At 51.1% G+C, this 24,407-nt stretch overlaps 1 protein-coding gene across 4 annotated transcripts in view; it reads left to right on the forward strand.

The window, feature by feature from the left end:
- Nucleotides 1-10,930: 10,930 nt before the first annotated feature.
- Nucleotides 10,931-24,407, forward strand: part of DCTN1 (dynactin subunit 1) — a 60,081-nt gene continuing 46,604 nt past the window's right edge. For all 4 annotated transcript variants that reach the window (XM_050895782.1, XM_050895781.1, XM_050895784.1 and 1 more), the window contains exons 1-3: nt 10,931-11,174; nt 15,762-15,840; nt 19,820-19,851. In XM_050895782.1, the coding sequence (XP_050751739.1) occupies nt 10,947-11,174; nt 15,762-15,840; nt 19,820-19,851 (339 nt within the window). In that variant the 5' untranslated portion in view covers nt 10,931-10,946. The remainder of the gene's footprint in view (nt 11,175-15,761; nt 15,841-19,819; nt 19,852-24,407) is intronic.

Below are 24,407 nucleotides of genomic sequence, written 5' to 3' on the forward strand. Positions count from 1 at the left end.
AAATTGCGTTTTGAAATCGGTACCGCGGGGACCGAAGCTGCGCCAGCCCTTCCGGCTGGGCTGGAGCGACTGGCTGTCCTGGTGGTGTCCGTACGAGGGTTTTAGGGACGCGTGGTCGTACGCCAGCGCTGTGGCCTGTGTCATTGCAGTCAGAAACACCTGAACAGTCTGCATTTGGACTTCTTGATCCCCAGCCTCGAGCAGGATGAATCCAGTACCACGGCGGTGTTTGCACGGTGGGGGCTTCATCCTGGCGACGCCTTGCTGGCTCATCTGCAAGTCTGGCAGCGGCAGATCCGCGCCGCTCCGGCTTCTGCTGGGTGAGACGGCAGCCACCCCCACCGTGTCACCGGGTGACGGGTCTGCTCTTAATCCTGGGGTAATCCCCGCCTTTCAATAGGGACGGTATGGCAGCACCACACACTATCCGGTAATAACTAGACTTAACAGAAACTAGAATTATTTCCAAGTCTTTCCTTATTCCAGCCGTGTTGGGTCATGTCTTGAATTTGAGGCTAAGAGCATTTTAACCTGTGGTCATGAATCTTGTCACGGGGGCTTTTCGGAGGTGGTTGCTGTGTTCAAGGTTCGCCTGAAACTTTTGATCTGCACTTTGAATGACAGTTTGAGGTTCAATTAGTCATATCTGCACGGAGGGAGGCGTCCCTGTGTGCCGGCGTAATGATGTGAGTCTGGCTTCTGGAAGGAATACAATAAATGTTCCTTGGGTTATCTGCTATAATGGAGCGAAACACTGAAACCATCATGCTCAGATGAAACACGGTAGTGACCCAAATCACGCTCAAATCACAAGTCAAGTCACTTGGAATTGCATCCATTTTTCAGTGACTAATAACCAGCATCTTCAAGTAACTGAGGAAATGGTCTGTAAATGTGTGTAATACTTTAAAGGGGGGTAAAAATGGGAAAACGACGTATTTCTGAGTGGTGCCAGGTAGGCAGTTGCGCGGAGCAAAGTCTCCTATCAGTGGAGCAGGTGGGCAGCCGAAGCACAGCGCACGTGGCTGGCTCCTCGCCTGGAGGAGGTTTCTTCTCCAGCCCTGTCCCTGCCTGTCCGGCGAGCGGGACGAGGAGCTGCTGGGCTGTGCGATGTGCTCCTCCTGGGGCGGTGGCTTCCTCCGAGCCACCTGCCCTAGGCACTGTCCTGCCGCAGAGCAGCGATGGCTGCTCTGGTGGGTCAGCGTTCCCGGTTGGTTCTCCGGCTGCCCGATCCCCACCGCCTCCCCTGCGCCCCTTCTCGGGGCTCCCGAGTTGGCCATCGGTACCCTGCGGTGTAGGTTTGGGAGAGTGGGGGGAAGGAAGGCTGCCTCTGCTATCAGAGTACACTAATTTCTCATTTAATGTAATTTAGCAGCTTATTCACCCTTTAGACTGTTGCTGCATGGGAGTGATGATTGCGCTGTTACGGATTGTCCACACTGATGCTTGCACAGATCTCCTGAGGGCTCCTGCCTAACTCGGAGCCTGTCAGTGGGTGGGCAGCCTCGGGGGTGACTCTGGCCTCGTGTATACCCCTTCTCTCCTCCCACGGGCTGGCGTCTGTGGGAGCTTCCTACAGCTCTCTGCTTCTCTATCCTCTTTACTCACCATCAGTGTATCACCACCTTGCTCTCTGTGCCCAGGATTCGGGTATCCAGAGCACTGGTGTGTCCTGCTGGAAAGGCTGGCATGACCAGAGAGGATGCTCACACCTCCCTTGTTCATTGGGCACTGGCAGAAGAAGACTTTTTGATCACTGGTGGCAGCGGAAGAGTTCCCGAAACTCAGCCCCACTGTAGTTTTGTCCGTCGGTTTTCTGGAAGAGGAGCCCACCAGAGCCGAGGGCAGACCCTGCAGTGTGCGAGGTGCAGCTCTCGAGACACGCTCTGCTTCCTAGGAGAGATCACCAAGGAGCCGGCACGTCATATCGTGTCTGGAGATCCGAGGAAGCTCTGGGTTGTGTCACTGGCTGCTGTGTTGGGCTGTTGTGCCCTGGTGTCCCCAAGGGTGACTGTCCCCAAGTTTGCTGTGTCTCTCACCCCTGCCTCCTTCCTCCACAGCTGGCAAGGGACCGTGACTGCGGCCAAGAGGAACGGCCACAGGCAGGCACTGGCCTCCCTGGCCCACCACTGACCTGCCTCTGCCCTTCCACCTCTGCTCGGGAAGGCCATCGGGTCCCCAGCCCACGTCATCCGGCTGGGAAGGTAGATGGGAATGCACTATTTCCAGCTTGGACAGTTTCTCTCCTTTTAAAGTCTGAAATTGCGGTAATCACGTTGTTTTGAGTCTTCATGAGAATAGCAGTCTGGGTTTAGCCAGGCAGATTAGACCCTGGCTCGTCTGACAGCACTGGAGAGCTGAGGCAAGACAGAGTCATCAGAGAAGTCAGCTTGATCCTTGCTTCGTCTGCTATACCGACAGCAGTGCGGGTCATGGCGAACTGCAACATGAGAAAAAGAAAATCTTGATCCTGGTGCGTTGTCCTGAGGCAAGGACGGCGGCAATCCCTGTCTGGAGAGCTGGACCCATGGCTGAGCCGGCTCTCTGCGGCTCTGGGTCCGAGTTGCTTCTTACGGTTTTGGTCAGAGCAAAGCTGTGTGCGTTACCTAAACTGTGCTCGCCGGCACCGGGGGAGGAGCGCGGTGAGCTCCTGACCTTAAGACCGTGGAGACGTTGGTGAACGGTGTGCACTGTCATCCTTGCTTTGGAGCAGTGCAAGTTGTCTGCTATTCTACTGTCTTATTTCTAGTTAGTTAGAAACAGAAGTTAGAGAGCCATCGCCTTGTCTTCAGGGCATGAGTGTGTTAGAGGCTTACTCTGTGCTCTCCCTTCTTTCCTGAATGTTAAGGATTTGGGAGACATTTCTATTAAAATTAGTGCTGATTTGACAAATGGACCTTCAGTATATAAGTTTTGATGGGTTTCTGTACTGGCCAGACTTACTTGTAGAACGTACAGCACTACCTTAGTGTTACCTGTGCTCTTCAGAGGCATAGTTTGATGTTAAGCTCAAGAACAGTTATTGAATTTGAGAATGGATATTGCAGCAATCACATGCGTGTTTACCGGGATATCTGAGCCGGGTAGTTAGTGTGAGATCTGCTTTGACGCTGAGGAGCGTGGTGATTCTCAGTTTGAAGTGCAGTGAGTGGTGCTGCGGGAAGCAGGTGAAGCCCCTGGTGTGACATGAATGATCTTGTGGAACGATGATCCAGATCCTGCCCTAAAAAAAGACTTGTGGGTGAAGGTCTGTGGACTTTTCGTGGGAGCATGCTGTGATAGCGTTATACTCGGTAGGCTTGGCCTTTCTGCTTGAACTCTGTGGTCATGCAAGGAGCCCTTCCCAGGAGCAGGAGGTGCTTCGGTGTTGATGTGAGTTGGGGGAAATGTTCCGTTTGTTCCCTTTGCAATGGCTGTGACCGTAGCTGTCTCCCCATCACGGTGTCCATTTGGAACCTCTCCGCCCCTAGATGGGCAGCAGTCTGTCCGTCCCGCTGCGAGGTGGATGGACTTGGGACAGTCCCGTTTCTGGTGGGTCCTGGGAAGCTGCAGCCGTCGTGCAAAGCTCTAGAGTGGGCCTCCCTGAGCCCCTGAAGTCCTTTTCTACCCCTCATGCTGTGTCCCATCAGGTTCAGAGAGTACAGAATACTTACGTACCTTCACAGGCATTGTAAACTAGAGAAGCAGACCTTTTTTTTCCAGTTAGCAGCACGTCCACCCCGTTGACCCACCAGAACTCCCGCCGTTACCGCAGAAGGGCCTTTCGTGTGACCACAGAGTGACGGAAAGCTGTTTCGTCGTTGCATCAAGTTGACCGCATAAGGATGTGTGAGCACAGGCTCTACACCCTGATTTATCCACCGTGTGATTTGGAGAGGATCATAAAACTTGTAAAAAAAACTACTCGTAGGAGGTGGGGGGCCGAGGTGCTCTTGTGCAGGGGCCACTCGCTCGCTTTGGGCTGCCCAGCTGCCTGGGGGGGCTTGCTGGCTCCTGCTGAGGAGGAGGAGGAGGAAGAGCAGGTCACAGGCAGGTGCCGTGCGCTGCCCGCATCCTCCGGAGCTCGCACTAGTCGTCTGTTTGCAGAAGGGGAGCTTTCTGTGGGGCGGAGGTGGAAGCGTGTTCGACCCGGCGGATGTTTCCTACAGACAGTTTCGGGGAGCTGCCCCGCTCCCTGTGTCGCATGCACGTGGCTTTACACAAGCCAGGCTGTGTGCCTCCTGTGTGCCTGTCTGGGAATCTCCTCCTCCCCAGTGATGGTTGCACCTTATTTTACAGGTAAGGCTCTGTTCTCAAACTCCTGGGCAGCCCTTAACTTCTCTAACTATTAGCAAATTTATTTTTTTGTTCTTTTTTCTCAAGTGGGGCTGAGCAGTAACTTAGACTGGGAAATCCTGGCTCTGAGTGGATATGCAGCTTATGAATTTTCCTTTTTAACCAGTCTTATTGTTGCCATTTTATGCGGGATGAGTTTTGTAGTGGTAGAAGTTGTCTTCTAGATTCCCAAAAATCACGCTGTGCCAGTGGAGAAGGAGCTTCTGGACTTTTGAAGTGCGATCTGTACCCTCTCAGTTTTGTGAATAGCGAGCTCCCATTGAGGAAGAGGAGCTGGGGAGTAGGGTTAGGGCAGGACGCCTGTCTGGGGCAGGACGCTACTCCAAAAGTTCCTTGGCGAGACGACGTAAGCAAAGTGTGTTTCGAAAAAGGTATTCTGAAATGCTTTTTTGCTGATATTAGAAATTACGGACTTTCTTGTGAAGGGAGGACGCTCAGCACGAGAATACCGTGGAATTAATAAACTTTCTATCTGTTTTTTAAAATGAAACCTTATTTGATAGATTTACAAAATTCTAGTAATTTTATATTTGAGACTGAAAACGTGTACCTACTTTTGCCAGATTTAATTGCATTAAGTTTTGTCATTCAGCACTAATGAGATCGCAGACATGCGAGAAGGATGTTAACGACTTGTCGTATTACTTTCTTGTGGTGGTGCACACCCATATGTTATTAATTGGCTGCTGTGTTAATTATAACATCTAACTAATGACTTGAGTGACATATAAACCCTGAGACTGACCCGTGTTCATTCGGGCTGAGGGGAGTCACGAGGCAAACGAAGACAAAACTTTTTTGAGATGTCGCTGTCGTTAACGAAACCCATTCTCTGGAGGTGAAAGATCGTTAAATAAATCTGTTATCTGGAGGTGGAAGGTGGCTCGTGGAGCGGAGGGGGCTCGCTCCAGCGACGGAGCTGCAGGTCCCGCAGCCCTCCCACAGCCTGACAGCCAGGACTTGGGTGGAGTTTTGGATTGCACGCTCACATCTTTCCCGGAGTACGGAAACGCACGTGGATCCGTCAGCTCTGTCTCTGCACGAGCCTCCCCAGCCCCGTCCCCGGGCTCAGCACAAGCGGCCATCGCTCTGCTCGGTTGAGGGACCGTGTCCACAGTGCCGGTGGGACTGCGGGTGCCAGCACCGCTGGCTTTAAATCCAGCAAACGTGGGCACCGTTAGCAGCAGAGGTGTCGTGCATGGACTGCTGGGCAGCTGAGGTCCCGGCTGGGCTTACACAGACCCGGTGAAGTCCGTACAGTGCCCTTTTCGCTGCTGGCCCTGCTTGGGTAGGTGAGAGAGCAGCGTTGCTTTACAAGTGCTCTCACCCCATTGGGATACGGGCAGTGTCTGCAGGGGGATGCTCTCTTTGGTCTGGGCAGGGCTTTGCTGGGAAAGGAGGTGGTAAGAGAGCAAAAGGAGCTAGGAAAAAGCTACTGCTAGTTTGGCTGTTGTTTTTGACTGACGTAGTGTTTCAGCCCTAGAGTATGTTCTTCTTAAGCTTTTTTTTTTTTTTTAAAGTGGTTTAATAGTGCTTTGCAGACTTTAGTTCTCTCCTTCTGAAGTATGCAAATGTTAGAGATGGGAGTGGATGCCAAAGGCTGAATTTCCTCGGGTTTATTGACCAGCAGCTCGGGGTGAAGTTCTGTTGTTCCTGGGACAGAAACACGGTGATGTGCCAAAGCCAGCGGACGCACTGCAGGAGTAGGCAGTACGACGGAAAAAGCGTCCTTCGTCTGGGATCGGACGCGTCGTGCTCATTGCAGCTAAGTGGCTATCGGGATTTACTGGGACACAGCAGCTGGGACAGCTATCTATATATGTATGTGTTTATTTTTTAGGTCAACACCCACAGAAATTTAAAGCCTTTTTATGTTTATGACTCAAAGGCTCAGTCTGAACTTAATGCTGCAGCGATAAATTACCTGCCAGAGCGTACTGAAAGCCATTTATTTACCCAGCTCAGGTCTCTGCCAGCGGAGATGACCCAGAGGGCTGAGCTCGCCTGCGGGTGCCGGGGTGGCCACGCTCACCGGGGTACGGCACCACCGCCCCAGGGCGAGCAGGGGCTGGATTACCTGGGAGGGATGGATGGGCGCCCAAAATAGAGGATAGAAAATATCCGCAGCCCCTTCTCCTGGCTGTCCGTGGGCACCTCGGGAGAGAAAACTGGGGTTTTGTGGCTCTTGGGGGATTTTCAGTTGTCTTGCCACGTAAAAAGTAACCTTCAAATGCTTTGCCTGTGTGACTGGGTACGTAGAGAAGAAATACGAAGCCCTCTGTCTTATTTGCTAATGAAAATGCTAGAACTCATTTAAACGAATCTTTAAAAGGGAACGCTACCCGAGTTGGCAATTTTTTCAGACTACTCAACAGATTTACAGTAATTTGCATAATTCTGTGTTTTGCTGTGGTAATGTAAATTATTTTGGTCTACCCTTCCGTACCACTACAGAGAAGAATCCTGTGCTGGGTATCTGTTCATAGTTGGGAAAATTGCACATCCTGGAGGCTTTTACCTGCATTTTGATTTTTCTAGTTGCTTGACTGCAGAGCAGAGGCTTTCTGGTGCCAGGACGGCTGGGGTGCGAGGGCTTGCCAGGCGCTGAGCTGCATGGTGGTTTTACTCTCCTTTTCAGTGAAGTCTGGTGTTAGTTTCCTTCTGCTGCACTAATTGGGTAGTTTGCTGCAATCTCAGGGTGGTTTGATGCAGGGAAAAGGTCTTCTCTTTCTCTTAAACAACTGCATGGAAAGGCGTCGCTGTGGCAGAAAATCGGTGCCGGAGCATATTGCGAGTGAAATGTGGTGGAACTTCCAAACAGGCTGATGGAGCGATTCACTCGTTTGACTCTGCTGCTAATGCTTAGGGGATGGTCTCTGGAGACGGTTTTGCAAGGAACAAAGAGGTGCTGCTTGCTTTATTGCGCATCTCTGCTTCATCATTTGTAAAACAGGCCCTGAAGAACTTTCGTGGTTTAAAAAAAAAAAAATCAGGGAAATCTTTTTCCATGTGAAGTCCCAGTTTTTCTTCCCTGGAGAATTTATGCGACTGCTGGTGAGGAGGAAAGCGGCACTGAGAGACCGGTGGTATGCTCTTCTGCTGTGGCTCCACTGGTAATTGCCCCGTGCTGGCAAATCTGGCTTACGAGACTCCTCACCTCCAGCTCTGCTGGCTGTCCCTTCCGTGTGGTGGGCGTCTGTCTGCGGCCACATCAAAACCTGCTCGGGAGACGGCGTTTTAAAATCGGTTGGGGCAGCACACTTGGGAGGTTGGCCATCTGTGATGGAGAACAGGCGAGAAGCTGGGGAGAAGGGCGTCAGGAGCCTTGTAAATTGGCTTTGCTGTCAGAAAAGCTGTAGTGTGGAGCCGTGCTGTATCCCGTAGCTGATTGCTTAAAAATCTAGGTGTTCTTGTTCCTGGTAATACGTACTCTTACTCAGATTATGCTTTGGAAAGGAAGCAAGGAAGACAAGCTCTCCCTCAGCTCGCATGTGAGTGCTCTGCAGAAAGCATTCCCCAGACACCCACGTGCAGCCCACAACACCAAATGCGATGTTGCTGCAGCAGGAACGGTGAAATACTTGATTTTTGAGGCCAGTTTATCTGCTGCCGCTCTACAGATGGATGCTATAGAAAAATAAAAATGAAATTGTTTGTAAGGTGGAAGCCTGGCTGGGTTATCTGTGCTCTGAGGCTCTTGTCTTGTCCCACTCGGTGCGGCTGAGGGGTTGGCTCCTGCAAGTCCGTGCTCTGCTCCTCCTGAAGCATCTCCCTGGGCTTTTGTCTGCCAGTTCCTGCCCCCGGCTGCCTCCTTGGTTGTGAGCATCTGCTCTGCGTGCTCCTGCTGGCACAAGTGCTTTTGTCCTGCTGCGCAGCCCGTGCTCCTGTCCTGGCAGCGCAGCCGCGAGAGGGTGGCCGGGAGCATCTCCCGAAGTTACCTGAGAAGCATCCCAGTCTCGTGATTTGGAAAGTCACCAGTGCACGCTGAGCCTAAGCTGGAACACGTCATCAGTAAAATAACAAAAATCTAAATACTACAATTTGAAAAAGGGTCTGCAGGGCTGGAGCTGAACTCTGCAGGAAGGCAGCGTGGCACTTTCACCTTATGAATTAGCAGTAAACCTGCCTGCTTTCTGTTAACTAGGTACGTTATTTATCAAATTGGCCGGAGACAACACTGTGATGGTACAAGTCCGATATCTTCAGTTTATAATCTTGCTTCCTTGTTTCCTCTGTAAGCACAGTCTGCGGTTTAACCTTAGCCAACACACGTTGAAGTTGTGTGTGAACACTCATGGTATGGGTTTTTCCACCATCATTTAACTGCTGGTACAAGTGTAAGACCCCTTATCCCCGGGGCAGCGCGTGTGCCCGGGGAGCCGTGCCCTGCTCCGGGCGCGTGGTACCCGCAGCGGTGCAGCTCTGATTTCCAGCTCCTGGCTTTTCACACGCCTATAGATCTTACCTGGACTGCCGCTGCCTGCAGCCACCGGACACGTAAACTGGCAAATGTGAACCGGGATGGATAAAAAGGATAGTGATTGGTTTTAAAATCGCCGAGCAGGAACCTTTCTATTCAAATGGTGAATCTTGCTTTTCCTTTAGGCTTCTTGTTTTCTTAGAGTTTTGCTCTCATTTTTTGTAACAAGTGGGACGTGTTGATTTTACAGCTGCAAGTATTTTGCAGAATACTGTTGCTAGTCCTTCTGACAACTGAAACGATCCAATATTTTGGTAGACGTTTATTTGAGTTATGTAGCGTAAGTTTTAGATTTGAGGTCTTGTTTTTGTTTGTTTGCTAGAAAATGGTGATTGATTTTTGTTTTTTATTAAAAGATTATTTTGTGCTTTTGATTTCTGCCAATTGTATTTGGATGAAAAGTGGAATTCAGTTTTGTGTGGAAAACTGGCGTCACAGTCCTTAAGTCACAAAACCTCCGGAGCATGCTGGGTGTATCCTGCATTCAGACCCAACGCAGCAGTATGCAAAGGAAGGCAATATTTTGTTGGTTTGTCTGCTACCAGTGGTGACTTGGGTTTCTGCATGTGCCAGCCAGAAGCTTTCAAAATACCCTTGGATCTTTGTGCAGGCTGAAGCCTCCCTGCCACTGCAGCTGCCGAAAACCCCGCTTGGTGTCTGGCTGCTGCTGAGATTTGTCTTCGCATCCGTCGGCTTGAGAGCGCCCTTCCTCAGCTGTGCTCTGTGTCATGGTTGGGGGGGGTGAAAGCAGCCTTCTGTTCTCATCTGAATAAAGAGCATATTCTTTCACTGAAGCCAAGCCCAGCAGCAATCAAAACAAAATATTTTCTACACAATAAACAGAACTACTGACAAATGGGATGATGTAAATGCCAAACGTGCTTCATTTTAGAGACCGCTGTAAGGACAACGCTGCAGTGTCGGACTGAACGATGGAACTTGAACTGAGCAAGGCAGGCAAACGTCCCCCTCCCTTCTTAATTGTATTTGAAAGCAGTAGCCTTTTAAAGGCATCAACATTTGAGGAGGGACTATTAGTATAGCATTACTTTCTAAACAATTAAAAATATATAGTTAATTTAGCTCTATGGCAATACAGTATGAACGTCATCTATTTTACTTGGGCTTATTTCAGAGCAGGAGGCATTGGGGGTGGGGGGAAGATCCCAGTGCCTTACTTGTCTGGCCCCCTCTTACAAACTTCGTCGGTCTTACTTAAATTGTAGTGGTCTCAAGTGCCTTAATCGTGTTCCTCGCACCCGTCACCTTACTGATGCTCTAAAGGAATTGATCAACGTGGTTAACTTTACCTAAACAGAGAGGTATGTATCAGGGAGGGCAAGCCTGAAATCTAGTGACGCGCACTGAAGTTTAAGTGCGGATTAACGTTTACGGTGGTAATGCCTTGAAAGCCTGATGAATTTAGCACCGATATTTTCTGCTCATCAGCATCCTGATAGGAAGGACTGTTACAATGGGTACCCCGGAGTCCTGGCGCAGAGGGGGTGCCAGGAATACAGCGGGAAACTGGTGTGGGCGGATGGTCTAACTCTGCGGCTGGTGGTGGGCCAGCAGGTCCTCTTAAATCCCGACAGTAAGAAGGGGTAGGAGAGTAAACTGTATCAGAAACGGGTTGTCTGTTCCTGAGCATGTGATGCAAGAGGTTGGAAAGCTGTAGGCAGTTTCTGATATAATGAAAAGAGGATTGAGCAAGTGTAGGTTAAGGCAGATATGACTTCACTAACATTTGCTGCTTGACAGTTGTTGGTGTTTTGTTTTGTGTGTGTGTCCCAGCTTATAAGAAACTTATAAATTGGGTTTGTGAGTCCGGTGTGTCTATTAAAAGCTGAAGAGTAGTAGTTAATGGTGATTTTGCCATTGTTTGTGATTCCTGTTTGGGGGCTGTAACGGAAGGAATTACCTTTTGCTGGCTCCCGAAAAGAAAGGGTGGCGGAGGTGAAGGGGGACCGACCCCTCGGGCTGTGCGTGGCCGCACAGAGCCCCGGGCGAGGGGTGCTGGAGGGGGATGAGGCACCGACGTCCGAACCGTGGGTCCGTCTGTCTGCGCCAGCTGTGGTTAACTTGCTGTGCCTCTCCTCTCTGTCTTCAGGCATCCAGCACCGGCACCAGGATGAGCGTGGAAGCGAGCAGCAAGCCCCTGAAGGTGGGCTCCAGAGTCGAAGTCATCGGGAAAGGGCACCGTGGTACCGTGGCTTACGTTGGTGCCACCCTGTTTGCCACGGGGAAGTGGGTCGGTGTCATCCTGGATGAAGCAAAGGGCAAGAACGATGGGACCGTGCAGGGCAGGAAATACTTCACCTGTGAAGAAAACCACGGCATCTTTGTGCGGCAGTCACAGGTACGCTTCCCTCTGCGCCTGCCCTGCCATGGCCTCTGCTTGCTGGGCTTGCCTCGGGTATGCGTGACTCATGGGTTGCTTGGTTAAATAGAGGAAAATGGCCCTTTGCACCCGGGTGGGGAAAGATGAAATGAGATTCCTTTGCTCCCAGAGAGAGTTATGTTTCTGGGACTCTCCATCTTCCATCGTGTGTGGGAACACAACAGCTCCGAACGCAGACAGAAACCTCGCCCGGGGGCTGTGCTCCTGCCGGAGCTGTGGTGTGTTCCAGTCTGACACGCAGCTTCTCTGCACGGCTCATTGAGTGTCTCGATTAGCCCAGTTTATGGGGTTATCGTGAACTATTTTCAGATGAATTGGGTGAAAAAAAGTTTGGTGAATTCCAGAGAGCATGGAATGGCTTTATTTTGCCTCCAAAATGAAGAGTACGAGTCTTCCTGCTGTCTGCTGCCTCAGAGAGTTATTGGCTGCATCATCTGTAGCAAATGTCGTTTGGGTCCAATATCTGGGTGTTTACCTGGAAGTAAAGTCAGAGAATTTTAATTAAACAATGTTTACCTTAAAGTATATAAAATGTGTGACTTGGGTTTAGTTGTTGAGCTTTTGCTATTCACGTACCGTAGATAGGACCTAGGAGCTCGTTTATGTACGAGCAAGTCTCCTCCATTTTAATTTCCTCTGTGTAATCTTCAAACAGCACAAGCGCAGCACAGTGACACTGCTGTTGAGTCCCACAGATCGGTGTGCTCCAAGCATGATGTCATGGGGAGAGACATTCAGCTCCTTTTTCTCGTTCCTTGGCACAAAATACGCGGTTTAAGTTCCACCCCGTAGCATCTTGGCAGCAGAGCGCAGAGAGCCCCTTTCCACTCCCACAGACCCTCCTGCTGCCCCACCAGACCTGGTGACTCGCTTCCAGGACGTTGGCAGTGGGCGACTGAGGAAGCGTGGGGGAACCTGAACACAAAATAAGGGGTTTTAGGAGCAGGAGTCCTGGGGTGGATCCCAGCATCCTCTGTCCGGGCCATCCCAAGGGCCTTCAGGTCACGCGTGGTCAGAGGCTGCGGTAACGGTTCACCGATGAGAGGTGAATGCTCTCTGCTGGCTGTTTCGCTGGGACTCGTGGACCTGGCTTCCTTTGGTCCGTCGCTCAGCCTGGTGCAAAGGCTCCTGTGTATGGCTTTGCGCTGGGGTGTTCGTGGGTCAAGACTGAAGGGTGCTCTGTAGTGTCTGCTCCTGGGACTTGAAAACTGTTGGGTTGCAGGAGCCGGCCCGAGGGAGCTGTGCGCAGGGGGGCTGAGGCTCGCTGCAGGGTCCGACAGCCACCCCTCACTGCGCTTCCCCTTTCTCATGCTGGAACCATTTTGGAATGGTCGGGGTCTTTTTCTCGTGTGTCCCCCCGCTGAGCAGCACACAGTTTGCTTAAAAATAACCTGCTTTTCCGTGGTGATGGGGAGTAGTTTGTCTCTGCCCGCTCCCCCCTGCGAAAGAGCAAATCCCTGGTGTGCGTGTGCGGAGAAGATGCACCAGTGCCAGAAGCACTGACCGTCCCTCTGAAACTGTGTCGTGCATGGAAAGGTGAACTCGTCGAGCACAGGGGAGCGCAGTCTTTGAGGAGCATACCCAGCGTGGATTGCAAACGGCAGCCATTCCTGTGCCTGCCTCGTGCAGCAGCCACCGAGTAGGCGCAGAGCCACGGCGCTGTGCTCTCCGGCCTCTCTCTCAAGCTCTTATTGCAGAGCGCAGCTTCCCAGAGGGCTTCCAGCACCAGGGCTTGGCGAGCCGGTGAGTCAGCCTGCACCAAAGCAGAAGACCAGCAGAGGCGGTGGAGGAAGCCACCCAGGGTGCGGGCGGCCAGTCACCTAAGTGACCATTACGATTTGGGCATTAATTTTTCAAGAACCGGGTTTAAGGTATAAATGGCAAGATTCCCTTTCAGCAGAGTTAATGCTCTGCTTGTGCTCTCTGCTGTAAATCTGTCCGCTGCTTCCTCCCATATTTCATTTCTAGGTCTCCCCAGCATAGCGGGTGGCTTTCCTGTGGTTACACGCGGCGTCAGACCACTGAATGTCAATAATAAATCATCTTTCTCAGGGGGAAAAAAATTTGTAAATGAGAAATGTTTTTCTCATTGCTTATGAAGCCGATCACCTGCACCAATACAAGCACATCTTGTTAAACACTTGGAAAGTGTTTTTAAGAATTTCCAAGATTAAGTAACTTTCTATTCTCCCCTCCACTTAATATATCTCAAAAAATGAGCACCAGTAATACCAGCATCAATAAAGCCTAGCAGTATTCTTAGTCTTTTAATTTATTGTGGAGTTTCAGCTTTAAAAATGTACTGATGGGGAAATTTCAAAGATTTTAGGTAATTTTTGTTTTTATTTCATGCAATCATCAAAGCAGATCCTGCACAGGGATTTGATGCCGTGCATTACCTGTGTGACAAAGCGCTTGTCTCCTGGGGAAGGGTCAGGCCCATGGGATGCATCTGCTCCGGCCCACTCGGGTGACTGCCAGCGGCAGCGGCATGCGTCCCAGCAACGCCTTGCCTTGCTCAAAGGGAAGCAGAGAGCCAAAAGAGCTGAAATAATTACCAAACCATTTCTCGCTGCTACGCCTGTGCTTGAAGCAGCATCCCATGGGGGAGCAGGGTGGGTATCTCTAGCTGAGAGTCGGTAGAGAGTTTCATGGTGGAAACTCTTAAGCGTGGTAGCTGTAGGGACATTAATACCTCCTGGCGCAGTGGCCGTCCCATAGCTGTGTCACACTGTCCCCCTGAGAGCAGCCTCCTCGGTGTCCTGGCCGGCCGGAGGGGAGGGAAGGTGGCTGCGGGGGGGTTGGAGCTCGGCAGAGCTGGGGCAGAGGCACTCGGTGTTTCGGCTCGCCGTGCGGAGGGTGGGTGCCGCGGCAGGGCTGTTCTCTCTCTGCTTCTGCCCATCCCCTCCCTGCTTGTTTTCCAGTTAGCAGAGGGCTGGAGCACTGTTTCGAGCAGCTGTGTCAACACGGACAGGCATTTCCGACCGAGTGTTTGCTCGTTATCTTTTGGCAACCTTAACATTTTGCCTGCCTGGGACTTGTATTTGGGCTAGTAATTTTGAACATGAGTATTCTTTTATGGTGTGGGGAAACGTTATCCTTGATTTTGACATCAAGTGGAGCTGCTTTTCTGCTCCTGCTTGGCAGAGGAGCTCATCAGCTGAAATCTGCTGCTGCAGCACATCTTGTATGTTGTTGCACTTCTCCAGTCTAACCCAAAAGCCAGCCCTGTTCTGGTTCCTGCCACCGCCTTGGCCATCTCCCAGCACATCTGGTGTTGCCACCGGAGTGGTAACTGGTGGGGAACCCCAAGACCACTCAAAATCCCACCCTCGGTTTGGATAAACTCCTGCGCATGACCTGGTGCAGCAGATCCCCCGGGATCCCGCTTCCATAGTCCTCGGGTCTGGTTTTGTCATGCTGCTGTGTTTAGTGAGACGTTGTGAAAGTCCGTGCGTTGCCAAGTCACTCCGAAGATGGGGCGCGCCTGGCAGTGTCAGGTTCCCGCTTCCAGCAGGATCCGAGGGACGCTTGCCTTGTCCTCGCTTTTAAAACCGTGGTCTGAGTATTCTCAGCATTGGTGCAGTTGTCATGATTTCTGTGGCATAATTTTGCTCGGTCTCCTTGCTGCTTTTAATTTAAGAATACATTCCTGGTACTTGGGCATCTTCCCAAAATAGAAACGGTGACTGACAGGTTTGCAGATTATTTTTATTTTTAAACTGAACTCCTAGGCTTAAGGTTGTCACGGAATGGATAGGGCAAATACCTGTCAGGAACAATTGGGGTAGTGTTGATCTTCTAAGGTGAGAAGGGATGGTTCTCAAGAAGTGATCTAATCCTTTCCAGCCTTGTTTTCTATATTTATCAAGCAAAAATGTGTCCAAAAATAGTTAACAAAGAGAAAACCCTAAACCTTCAACCCTTATATAGCTTAACATGGCTCAAACCTGAAAGTATTCCTGTCTGCGCCTCCTGGGCTTCCCTAGAGAGCTGGGCAGCTTTCAGATTAAAAAAAAAAACCAAACCAAACCCCTCTGTTGGCTGTGTTGCATTCTGAGTCACTGAAGTTACTGTTTCAGAGGAAAGCAGTTTTCCTTATGAAGAGAAAGAAGAGTTTTAAATAAACTTTTGCTAAGACAACACAAAAAACAACAACAAAAAAGCTTTCTGTCAAGTGTCAGTAACTTAAAATAACTGTCAGACCAAGGTTCATGAACTGATTGCTGTGTAGAGCGATCGCGGAACTGTTACAGATGTTCTGGGCTGCCGAATCCTGAGTTTTGACTTGCTTTATCGCCTATGTGAATATTCTTTATTCCCTATGTGAATAAAGAACATGTAGCTGTTTTCAGGAAGCCTGTGCAAGGAGGATGGTCGGATAGCTAAGCTTGAATGACTAAATTAAAAATCTGTGCCAAAAAAATGCAGTCTGCTCTGTTTAAACCTGCTACCGAAATGGACCTGTTTTCTGACCACACTCTAGGGTTTTTTTGGATGGTGGTTTTTTTTTTTTTGTAATAATAGTTGTTATACTTTTTCCAGATCCAGGTCTTTGAAGATGGAGCTGATACAACATCCCCAGAAACACCAGAATCTGCCGCCTTGAAAGTCCCCAAAAGAGGTACGCCTGGTCCGTTTTGCCCCGAAACCAGGTCTCTCCCTTGGTCTGGACCAGACGAGGTTCCGCTGCCGAGCAGGCGTCGGGGGTCCACGCGCTGGGGAGGTGGGCGCCAGCTGCTGAGGGGTGATGGCATGTATGCCGGGGCTCTGTCCCTGCTTCGGGTACACGCTCACCCCCCCCAGCTCATCCACCGCTCCCGTTGTCCTCTCTGCACGGTCCTACGTAGTCTTTGGGGGTCGCAGAAGGAAGCACCGCATGCAAAAGTTGCTCCAGGCAGCTCTGTCCTTAGCGTGACAGTCTGTCTGGTGGGAAGCAAGGGGGAAATCCTTCCTGGAGGGGTGGGAAATCCTTCCTGGAGGGGAGGGCATGTGGAAGGAAGACTTGAACCCCTCTGACGCTGTGAAATTGCAGCTTACAGGTTGCTAGCCCCTTGAGGCTGTGCCTCATTGCTGCCTCTTTGGCAGCGAGCGCTTTCCGCTCGGTGTTGAGCATTCTTTCCGCTCTTTCCATTGTCAGGCGGCTCTGTAATAGCTTGCTTTGTTTGGTGCTTTGACAGGCTTTCCTCCCTTTGAGGTCTGTTTTTGTTGAGTAATTATTTAGTGGTACACTTAAGGATCCTAGGAGCTTGCGGAAAAAGCTCTGATAGCTTCCTGTCCTGGACGGTCTGTCGGCGATGTGTGCCAAGCTGGGGATTTCTTGTGTGCGAAGGGTTTGCTGAACACATGCTTAACGGTTCAGAATAGGGTTGGGTTTTTTGTTGTTGTTTTTTTCCCCTCTCCTGGCCAGTAGAAACTAAAATTCCCCTTTAGTTGGCAAAATGAAATCTACCCTTCAGCTGCATGCAACGTGCCCAAAGGCATCAGAAGGGGGTGGTAATTAGCCCGAGAAGTGGGGTGTTCCCATGAGATGTTAATTTTGTCCGTCCCATGAGTGGAAGGGAAATTTGAATTGGCATTCACGTCCCTTGGCATTCGCCTTCACCTTCTCCTGCAGGGAGCTCCAGGCTCCAACAGCTCGCTGCCGCTGCGGAGAGCTTGGGTTTGGTACAGCCCAGCCACTTTAATTCATCTCTGCTTTGGATCCTGCAATTAGCATGTGCAGCTGAACAGAGAAACATTTAAAGCAAGCCAGTTTTAATTTAGGGGTGGAGGCTTAATGCAAAAAAACAAAAAGGAAACTTTTCTGCTTAGTATACTAGTCCAAGTGTTTCTTTTTTTTCCCAGAGTGCAAGAAAGCCCAGCCTTTCATGTGCAGCTTCAGCCTGTTCTTTGTATGTACTTGATATTAATAGTCAATGAAAATATTCTTTAATGTTTGTATGATCTTTTTACTCGTTCTCAATTCAGACTTTCCAGCTGAAAAATCAGTTTTCCTTGTTACGATTCGGTGCTCATTTAGGAGAAGGAGCTCGTGTGGAGCTGTGCCAGCATTTTTTCCCTGATGCTCCTGTAGGTCCGAGCTTTCCGAATGTGTGCTGGTGGACATCGCCCCTTTCAGTGCTGAACCTGTGCAAAAGCCAGAAGCCTTCCAGCGCTGGGAGCCTGCTGTCGTTTTTCTCATCCCTCAGTCATTAGGAGCTAGGGAGAAAAGACAAGTGCTCTTCAGACCCTCGCTTAACGACCTGAGAATTCAGTAGCAGCTGATGCTTCCTTGAGCCAGCAGACAGGAACGTAGAGACCAGAAATACCTTAACTACATGGAGACAGGGTAGCCTTGGAAAAAGCAACAAAAAAGCTCTGGGTTTAGCATGGCTCTTCAGCAAATGTTGCTGCCTTTAAATTTCACTACATCTGTCTGTGTCTGTACGATGAATCTTTAAATCCTCTGCCATCTCCCCTCTTGTTATCCGGAAGCCTTTCCGAGGCTCTAATCTCCACTGTCTACTGCAGAGTTGTCTCTGGTTCTTCTAAAACCTTTGTCTGGGGCGACCAGCAGTGACTGCAGCATCCAGAGCTGTACGGCTGCTTACTCACAGCACGCCGCTGTGATATTTTCAGTACTGTCTGTCCTCTCTCAGTACACGCTGAGGTTTGCTGTTGCTGCCCAGCAGCGTTCACTGAACTTCTACGGTGATGCTCTGGCCCCTTTTCCCCAGCTGCTTCTTCCACTCAAATAGAGAAACGAAGAAAACACAGGCGGTTCAGGTTACCCCTCCTGGTGTGCAGCGTCAGCCCTGCTTCCTCTGCCTCCGGCTGCTCCGAGCCCGTTTCGGGGCAGGAGCCCGCAAACACCATGCGGGAGGGGAAATGGGTGCGTTTAGCTCAGGTTTGGGGGTTGCGGGATGGGTGTCACCCACGTTTCCCGCTGCTGTCTGCGGGCAGGAGCGCGGCTGGCCCTGAGTACCGCAAAGTGACACTTGTACCGTGGGAGGGGACGTTGCCTGTGGGGGTGGGATGCACACACAAGCTCCAGTCAGTCGCTGATGGTTGAACTGGTGAGCGAAGAGGCCGTGCCAGAGCGGCACCGGGTCGGGACAGGCAGCAGGGTCACGGGAGGGGAGGGAGCCCAGGCACGCAGGCTTGGTGTTGGCCGCGATGCTGGTCGGTAGGGATGCGGGTGCCGGGATGCGGCTGCTTGCCAGGAGTTTCCATGGAAACGGCAGCGCCGGCTGCTGCAGTCTGGCTGCGGTGGGTGATGCAGAGATTGCTCTTCCCATAGATCCAGCACCTTCCTCTCCCAGACTAGCAGAGGTGTGAGGTACGCAGTGGAGGCGGCTCCTATTTTTTATTTATGAGACGCTTCTGCAGCGTTTACTGTTGGGGTGATCAGTGCCACCGTTGGAAATATTAAACCCTGGGGGGAATTGCAGCTGGGAGAGGAGGGGGGCAAGCAGCCCCCGTGGCTGTGAGCTGCTCGTGGACCCCCCAGACGTCCAGAAATGGAGCAAAGGATGTAATTTAGCCAAACCTGCAGTGGCTACCTGTGTCTCTGATGCACATAAGCCACGATCAAGCAATCTGGTTCCTCCACGGTCATGTACGTGGCACTCACTGTGCTGTCCAGCTGTGCACACCGATAATCCACAGAACGAGGGAGGAATCCTGAATTTGGTTGGGCTGAGCACTGGGGTTTAGCCGGGTGCTGACACCTGACATCCCGCCGTAACGGCCAGGCTCTGTAACGGGGTGCTTCGTCGGTCCTCTGTTAGGATGATGAAATGGGAGCACCTCGTAACAGCCGGCACCCCACGAGTTTAGCGACCTGGGGAAGGCCAGCGGCTGAATTGTCGGCAGATGTTCCGGGCGGCCGCCTGTGCTGCAGGAGGTTTGCTCTCTGAGAAGCGGGAAGGACCGGTCTGCTGAGCTTGAGACCTGTTAGGGCTGTGGGTTTGGGGCTGTGGATGCCCCTCCCGGGGAGGTTCCCTGAGCTGAGGTGGAGAGCAGAGAGAGCAGAGCTGCAGCCGGTCGGTTTGGGAGTGTTTCTGAGCTGTCTCTTGTACATCTACCTCGTGCGTGTTCAGATTCCTGACTGCATATGGACTGGGATGGAAACCTTTTATTTTGCTGGGTGAAGTAAATGGTTTCTGGACCTTTATTTCTGTTGATACTCACGTTAGATTCTCATTTGGAATCCAGCTGATTCGATGTGGTCGTATGGACCGCTAGACTGCTGTGCATTTCCGATGGAGAGAGTGCTCTGAAGGTGACTCAGGGTTCTCTGAATTGCAGTAATTTAACTCAAGAAAAGCAGCGTAGCCTGACCTAGTTCTGAGCGTGTGTCTGAATATTTGGCTTTCTCAAACTGTGCCAGCGGGTCTAATAAGGGAGTCCCTGTTCCTCCAAACCCGTACCCCATTGTACCACCGTTTCCTGGTTTATCCCGGTCTCTGCTTCACGCCCGCTTCCCTAAGAACACGCGTAAATGGTCCTTTCACTGTGCCTCGATGCTTGCTGGACTGCAGAGACACTTAGTATGCGGGTCAGGCCAGAGGTGTCCTGCGGGCCAAAGCTCATGGTTCTGTTTCTGTTTTTCTTTACAGATTCCCTGGACGCCGCCAAAGCCAGCAAACTGGTGAGTGCTGAGCCCGTGACTCTGCAGGCTGCTGAAACAAATTCCCTTTGCAGCGTATGATTTAGTGGAAGAGGCAGGCTTGCACACGCCGCTCTTACTGACTTTTCATTAACTTTTATCACCTCTCTAAAAGCTCCGTTTTTCAACCCTGCAGGAAGAGCACGTGGAGACACACACATACACAAAACATACCGAAAGGACGGAGTTTTGCCAGCCTGTCTCTTAGTTAGCCCTTCTCAGTTTGGTGCTCTATAATAAAAATGCCTATGGTAAAGTGCATTTCTTCTGAAACCCATGGGAAACAAGGCGTATAAAAAGTAATTTTCAACTAATGACCAGAAATCAGCAAGTTACTGAGGAGTAAAAACCCCAGCACAGTTTCCTGTATTACACGTTTTTATCTAAGTTCAATCAGTATTGCAGCATTCACGCCCTGCGTGCCTCTTGGCTGTGTTCCTTTAAATAATGACCCTTACATCCCGCAGGAAGAGCATATTCCGTGGGATATTTGAAATTAGCTTTCTCTGGCTTACACGTTTGGCTTACAGAGAAAAGGTGTATACTCTGAGTATCTTTATCCAGGAATCTCAATGGCTCTTGTGGCACAAACGGGTACATGTTGTATCCAAATGTGATGGGTGTTTCCTAAGGAACAGAAGATTGGAGCGGGTACCTATCTTCAAATACTTTTGACCCCCAGACAAGCACAATTCAATAGGTACTTAGGATAAAAACCACAAAAATGGCCGTGCATGTGTATGGATACTGAGGAATCTGTGGTGGCGCTGGGCGGCACAGTGAGTTTGGTTTGTGTGTGCTTTGGGATAGAACCTGGATGTGTCTTAGGGACAGGCTGGTCCGTCTTGTGCGTAGGCAGCTGTGAAAAAGCCCGTAGCTTATCTGGAGATAAGAGGGCAACGTGGAGAAGCCCCTTACGACACAACGTGACACCTGCGGTTCTGCACGAGAGCAGCTTGCGAGCCCAGTCTCATGCCTTGACGTTTCAGGTAATTACCGGGAGGGGGAAGACTTTTCCCCACCTCGATGCAGAGCTGTATGTGGGTCCTGGTCAGCCCGTGCAGTGTCGGGATCTGGCCACAGCTGGAAGTGGGTGATGGACCAGCACTTCTGAGGTGCTCCGGGGGTTAATCGGGCTCTGACGCTGGGGAGGTTGTGCCTTGCCTGCACTCTGAGTCAAGCTGACTGCCAGAGTAGAGGGTGGAGAAGAAATCCCCCGCCTCGTATGAAAGGGATTTGGAGGATTTTGCAGGGGGTGCCTTTTTCTGCTGAGTGGGGCATGACTTACCTACCGGCGTGTCTGGTCTGATTGGCCTTTTCCATTGCAGGGCCTCTGGCCCTGGCGGCATCTTTTCCCCTTGTGTTCTCTGCCTGTCATGCATAACATTGAGTCTCCTGGTTTAATTATACGCTGGAATTAATACATGAGTTGCTAGGTGAAACTGAACAGTGCGCCTTGCAAAGGAGGTCAGACCAGACTACCCTTCCTCAAAATAAAGGCTGTAAAAGGGAGTCGGGAAGCGTTGGAAGAAAAGATTTAAAATTGTTTCAGAACATTTGTAATGAAAGACAAATATCATATCTATGAAGTGGAAAAAAATCTTAGCATTCAAGAAATCAGGATGCTAAAATAGTAATTGTTCTTTAAATTCTTTATGCTGCTCACGTTCTGAGAAGGTTGCAGGAAAGGAGATGAACCGAAAGGGTTTGCACCCAGAAGGTTTAAGAAACCCCAGATTAAATATCTAATGTACCTTCTGTCCATAAGCATCACATTTTATTTTCTGCATAAGAGGTTGAGAATTTGGTGCTGGCCATTGTTGGAAGCAAAACGTTTGGGTAGATGGAGCTCCGTGCTGTGGTGGGCTGGGGATGCTGCTGCTTGATGTGCTGCTCTGCTCTGGGGCATTCGGTCTGGAAATGGAATTATGGAAAATATGCTAGAGTTCAAAATTAACATCCTGCCACCTTTCAAATACTGTCGGTGGTGTGGCAGGCTCCCGAAGGTAACCTGAGTGATGCCACTGTGACGGGCACACGCAGGTTTGTCTTCTGCCTTGCGCGTTAGAAACAGGCGAATTTGGGCTTTGCTGTTTGCCTGCCGGGATTACACAGCTCCTCCCAGGAGATGCTGCAGCTGCCGTGCAGAAACATGGAAATCGGGTGCCGGAAAAGTGCTTTGAGCCACTTGCTCAGTATTTCAGCCCAAACAGTATCTTTGCTCTGTTGAGCACGCAGCTGGCAGGCTGGCTGCCCGTCGGACGCAGGATCCGCAGGGCGGGTAGGGGTTAGTCCTGCAGGACTTCAGCCCTTCAGTCCTTTACGTGCCGACGCCGTGAAGGGTCCCGGTTTCCTTGCGCGCAAGTCTGATCGAACGCTGGAGAGTCTGGCTTCGAGCCAGCGTAACAGCACACTGCAGAAGGGAACAAAAGCAAGTGCTGCCTCTTGAGGAAGCGCTGCCGGTGCCTCCGAGAGGCAGAGAGCCTGCTCCTTCCAGAGAGGCTGCAGTGATGGCAGGCAAACAAACACCCAGGACACAGTCTTATCTCTTGCAAAGCCTGAGCTCTAGGGCAAGCGTTCTCTGGCATCACTTGTTGTCCAGACCTATTAAAGGGTGCTGAGGTGGTTTGCTGAAGGCGATGCTGAAATGGTTTGTAGTCCAAGCAGCGAGAGTCTGGGGAGGTCAGTGTGAGTCACTCCTGTCTTGCGGTGGGTGAACCCCTCTGTGTGCAGGCTGCGGTGTTAGCAGAGCCTGAGCAATCGGGAGTGGAGGACTTCACGGCAGTGCGACAGCAGCCTGTCCCTCCCCAAGAAGGGCATCTCCTGCCCCTCGAAAACCGGCCGAGCTCCCCAGACCCCAAGGTGGCTGCAGGAGAGTGCTGCAGTTGGCTGTGGTCCTCTCGATCCTTTTTTGCCTTATCCATATGCGTGTTGGCTTGACTACATGGTGACCATTGTCACAGCTTGTCTACGGAAGAGCTGCTGTTTTCTGAGAGTAAAACCTCTGCCCTGCAGTATTTTGGGTGTTTTCCATCTCGAATGCGTACTTAACACTGTTGCAAAAGGTGCGTTTTCTGCGGTACTGCATCGTGTTCTCTGAAACTAGAAAATCAACCAAGACCTCTTGGTTTCCGTAGGCACTCCCGAAGGCCAGCTCTGCAGCAGCAGCCTGGTGCGAGGCTGTGGGCACTGCTGCGTGCAGCGCAGGAGCACGGCTTTCTGGAGGCTGCTGCGGCTCGCGGGCGGGCTGCCGTGTTCTGGGTGCAAATCCCACAGAAACGGGAGCGCCTCTCCTTTCGCTGGCCCTTCCCTAGCCGCCGTTGACTTGACGTATTGCTCGCTCCTGTTCCCACCTCTGCTCACGAGGGCAGGGTATTGAACCGGGCGCCTTCACGGCAGGACTTGTCGGCTCTGTGTTTGCATCTTCCGAGAAAGGTGTCCGAGAAAAAACAAGGAAAGTCAGCACGGGCTTTGTTGGGAGATGGGCTGGCTGGAGAGCGGATGAGGCTCATGGATTACAAAAATGATAAAGGCTTTGCAAGAAGAAGGTGTAGAGGTACCACCAGCTCTGGACTGGGTTCTCCTGCTCTCCTAGCACTGCCCCACAGCCTACCTACGTGAGGGCAAATCGCTGCCCAAAGCACTGGAGAGCCCATCCCTTCCTGGATGCTACCAGCAAGTCTCGAAGCGGGCGCGGGGAACGCGTCCCTGCCTCGACCACCGCGCTCGGCGCGCCGCGCCGAGCGCGGTGGTCGAGGCAGGGACGCGTTCCCCGCGCCCGCTTCGAGACCATTGTCCCCTGGCATGAGTGAAATGTGATTTCTTCCCAGCACGATTGCACGAACTCCCTGCCGCCACGAAAAATCACCCTTAGGGCAGCGGCCGATGCAGGGCTTTGCCTTTGGTGTGATCAAGAATTGCGTTTTTAGAAGCAAAATACCATGTTACTGTAAGTCGTGAGCGGTCTTTGTGACCTGAGGCGTGGTGGAAGGGCACCCGCAAAAAATGTGGGGGGAAAAAAAAAAGAATAGTTGGATACAGCATCTTTTTCCCTTCGCAGTGTCTGATCCAAGGCGGGTCAGTGTGGGAGGTGAGCGGTATTTGTGAGAGCTGGGTTTGGGGTGGGATCCCTCCTCCGCAGGGATTCCGGGTTTCAGTCAGCTAAGCACGTTGGTTAACTCTTCTTTGCAAGTGCTGATGGCTGCCATTAAGTGAATTTATTTTCCTTCCAGTATGTCCTGGCACCTCAAAAGATTTTGTGCTGGAGGGGTGGAAGGTGGATCAATGACACTGGAGTAAAGCTCGTAAACCAGAGGGTTGAAAACAAGCTCTGTTGTCTGCTTTCCTCTCTTAAGCCGTCTTACATTTGTTTAAATTTACCTGAATGTATTTTCCTTTCTGATTGTACGTATTTTTGCAGCCCAGTGACTTCACTGAGACGTGTTCTCTTCCATGAATAGCTAGCTCTGAAACTTGCAATGTTTGAACAGAAAGCAGATCGCTTCTCATCACCGCTGTCGATACGATGTGAGCTCTAA

Source organism: Gymnogyps californianus, chromosome 4 (assembly GCF_018139145.2).
Source record: "Gymnogyps californianus isolate 813 chromosome 4, ASM1813914v2, whole genome shotgun sequence".
Classification (NCBI taxonomy): domain Eukaryota; kingdom Metazoa; phylum Chordata; class Aves; order Accipitriformes; family Cathartidae; genus Gymnogyps; species Gymnogyps californianus.